The following is a 2,231-nucleotide window of genomic DNA, read 5'->3' on the forward strand; positions in this document are numbered from 1 at the left end:
CTCACCGCATCGGGCTGGTATTCACCATAATCGTCATCTCCAATTCTCTATCACCAAATCGCTCTCCCTCCCACCTATCAAGCTGTTGCTCGTCTCCTGTGCTGTCCTTGAGCGACCTCTCAGTCTGTCGAGCCCAGCTGCTCTAACATGTAGAATTTACACATTTCTTTTCATTAGAACAACCAATGCAAAAGTAGTAACGATCTGTATGATCACTGAATTTCTGCTCAGATAATGTGGACTATATGATACACGAGCCATCGACTCTGAGGTGCTTGAAGATTGAGCACTAGATAGGAGAAATTGGAGTGTGGCCAACATTCAAATAGGATAAAAAAAGATAGATAATGCACATTTTGTAAGTTACTTTCAGCATATTAAAACCACATTGAAACAAATCGATCGCATTCCTACGGTTCATCATGCTTTGCACGAACACGGTATGACGGATATCAGACACCCCTAGTGCTGAAATCCAGCTTGTAATGTCAAAATATGTATCACACACAAGGTCACAGATAGATAGCAATGAACATTTGCAGATAAATAGCAATGAACATTTGCAAGGTAGAGCGATCAAGTACAGATGTTGTTCTTATTAGATAAGTACACAGGTAGTTTAAAAGAAGATGGTATATTTACAGGTGGATTTCAGATATTTCCCCTGAAGAGCTTTGCATGGTCAAGGAACATCCGAGTTTTCGTAACTTGGCATTCTCTGTTTGGTTACTAAGAGCTGATCAGAGGACGATGAACTCAAAGCAAACAACAGGGCCTTCCTCAGTGGTTCCATTCAACTCCAATAACCAAGAGCTAGCTACTTCTTATCTCTGTCATCCTCGCTTGTCTCCGACAAGGCTCGATCAGTTATGGCCTCTGGCTCCCAGCCTTGCATTCCAGACTTCATGATCACCCACTGAAGTGACTCGATCACCTGCCGGTCATACATCTGCTTCTGCTGCATCATCTCCTGGAATTGCCGCGCCTCCCTCTCCACCAGCGCCTTCTCGCTACGCAGGCACGCAATCTTGGACATGGCCTCGTCGGCTGCAGACGCTGCGGCATGCCTCTCCTTCTCCAGCTCCTCGAGCGCAACCTCCTTCAGCAGCATCTCCTCCTTGAGCCTCCTCCTCAGGTACTGCACACTGCCGTCATCTGGATCGCTGGTCTCTCCAGCATTGTCCTCTTCCTCCCCGTCAGCCTCCTGGTCGAACTCAGCAGCCAGCGACCTCGAGACCGGCTTGCTCGAGTCGACCGAGCGGGTGCGCTCCACGCCACGGCAGCCTCTCTTGAGGGCCCGAATCTTCGACCCGCACACGGCGCAGACGACTCCCCCGACGTGCAACGCCCGCACCGCGGAGTCCGTGCTGCCGACGCGCCCCTCCACGGCGGCGCAGCGCCTGGCGAGGCGCCAGACGCTGACGGCCAGGAAAAGAAGCGACGTTGCGAGGAGCAGGCGCTGGGCGCCGACCGATCCGGCCAGTTGGGCAGCCCACCGCGCGGCGGAGGGCCACTCTCTGCTTACCTCGGTCCACCGCGCCGCGGAGGCCCACTCTCCGCTGACCTCCGCCAACCCAGATGCGTGGAGCACCGCCACGACGCCGAGCCCGGAGCCGATAAGGAAGTACAGGGCGCCGGCGCCGGCGCTGGGTACGTAGGTAGGGGAGACGCCGTTGAGCGGCTTCAAGCAAGCGGCACCGGAAACGCCGTCATTATTGCCGCCCATTGTGACCAAGTTAGGGCAAAAACAGAACGAACACTCCGGAATTTGAACTGAAATAAATAAACGCAGGAAAGGATGCGAGCTTTGGGGGGCTCGTGCGGCGGTTCCGGTCGAATCGGTTGGAGGAGCTGGAAGAAATCTGGGGCCGTGTTGGTTCGTAGGACGGTGCCGGGAGCTGCAGCGGCGCGCAGCGGCACAGGAGTGGGCGAGCGGAAGCACCGCGAACGGCGTGGAGATATTGGAGGCGAAGCGCTTGGGAACAGGGAAGGCTTTGCTTTGGTAATCACTGGAATAGCTTGCCGTAGCGTAGGGTTCTGTTCTGTTGGAGCCTTTTGGTTTTGGAGATTTCTGTGGATAAGTTGTGGGCGGTGTCGCTGGCCTGTGGGCCTGATATTTCCCGTGGCCCGCGGGGCCCGAAACGTCGGCTCCGGAGAAAAGGATCGGACGACGTGGGTAGTCCGTAGTCGACAAGTCGTATCGTCCTCTCGATGCAAAGGAGTCTCATACT

At 54.5% G+C, this 2,231-nt stretch overlaps 1 protein-coding gene across 1 annotated transcript; it reads right to left on the reverse strand.

Annotated features, from left to right (window-relative positions):
- Nucleotides 1-524: 524 nt before the first annotated feature.
- On the reverse strand, nucleotides 525-2,028 carry LOC100126364 (zein protein-body ER membrane protein). Its single transcript, NM_001112594.2, has one exon. It carries the CDS (start codon nucleotides 1,724-1,726, stop codon nucleotides 818-820), a length of 909 nt encoding a protein of 302 aa, NP_001106064.1. The 5' UTR covers nucleotides 1,727-2,028; the 3' UTR covers nucleotides 525-817.
- Between the last annotated feature and the right edge of the window lie 203 nt (nucleotides 2,029-2,231).

Source organism: Zea mays, chromosome 2, assembly GCF_902167145.1.
Source record: "Zea mays cultivar B73 chromosome 2, Zm-B73-REFERENCE-NAM-5.0, whole genome shotgun sequence".
Classification (NCBI taxonomy): Eukaryota; Viridiplantae; Streptophyta; class Magnoliopsida; order Poales; family Poaceae; genus Zea; species Zea mays.

Bases quoted from the DNA above. Each gene is read 5' to 3' on its own strand.
- LOC100126364 (NM_001112594.2), bottom strand. From the start codon at position 1,726: ATGGGCGGCAATAATGACGGCGTTTCCGGTGCCGCTTGCTTGAAGCCG.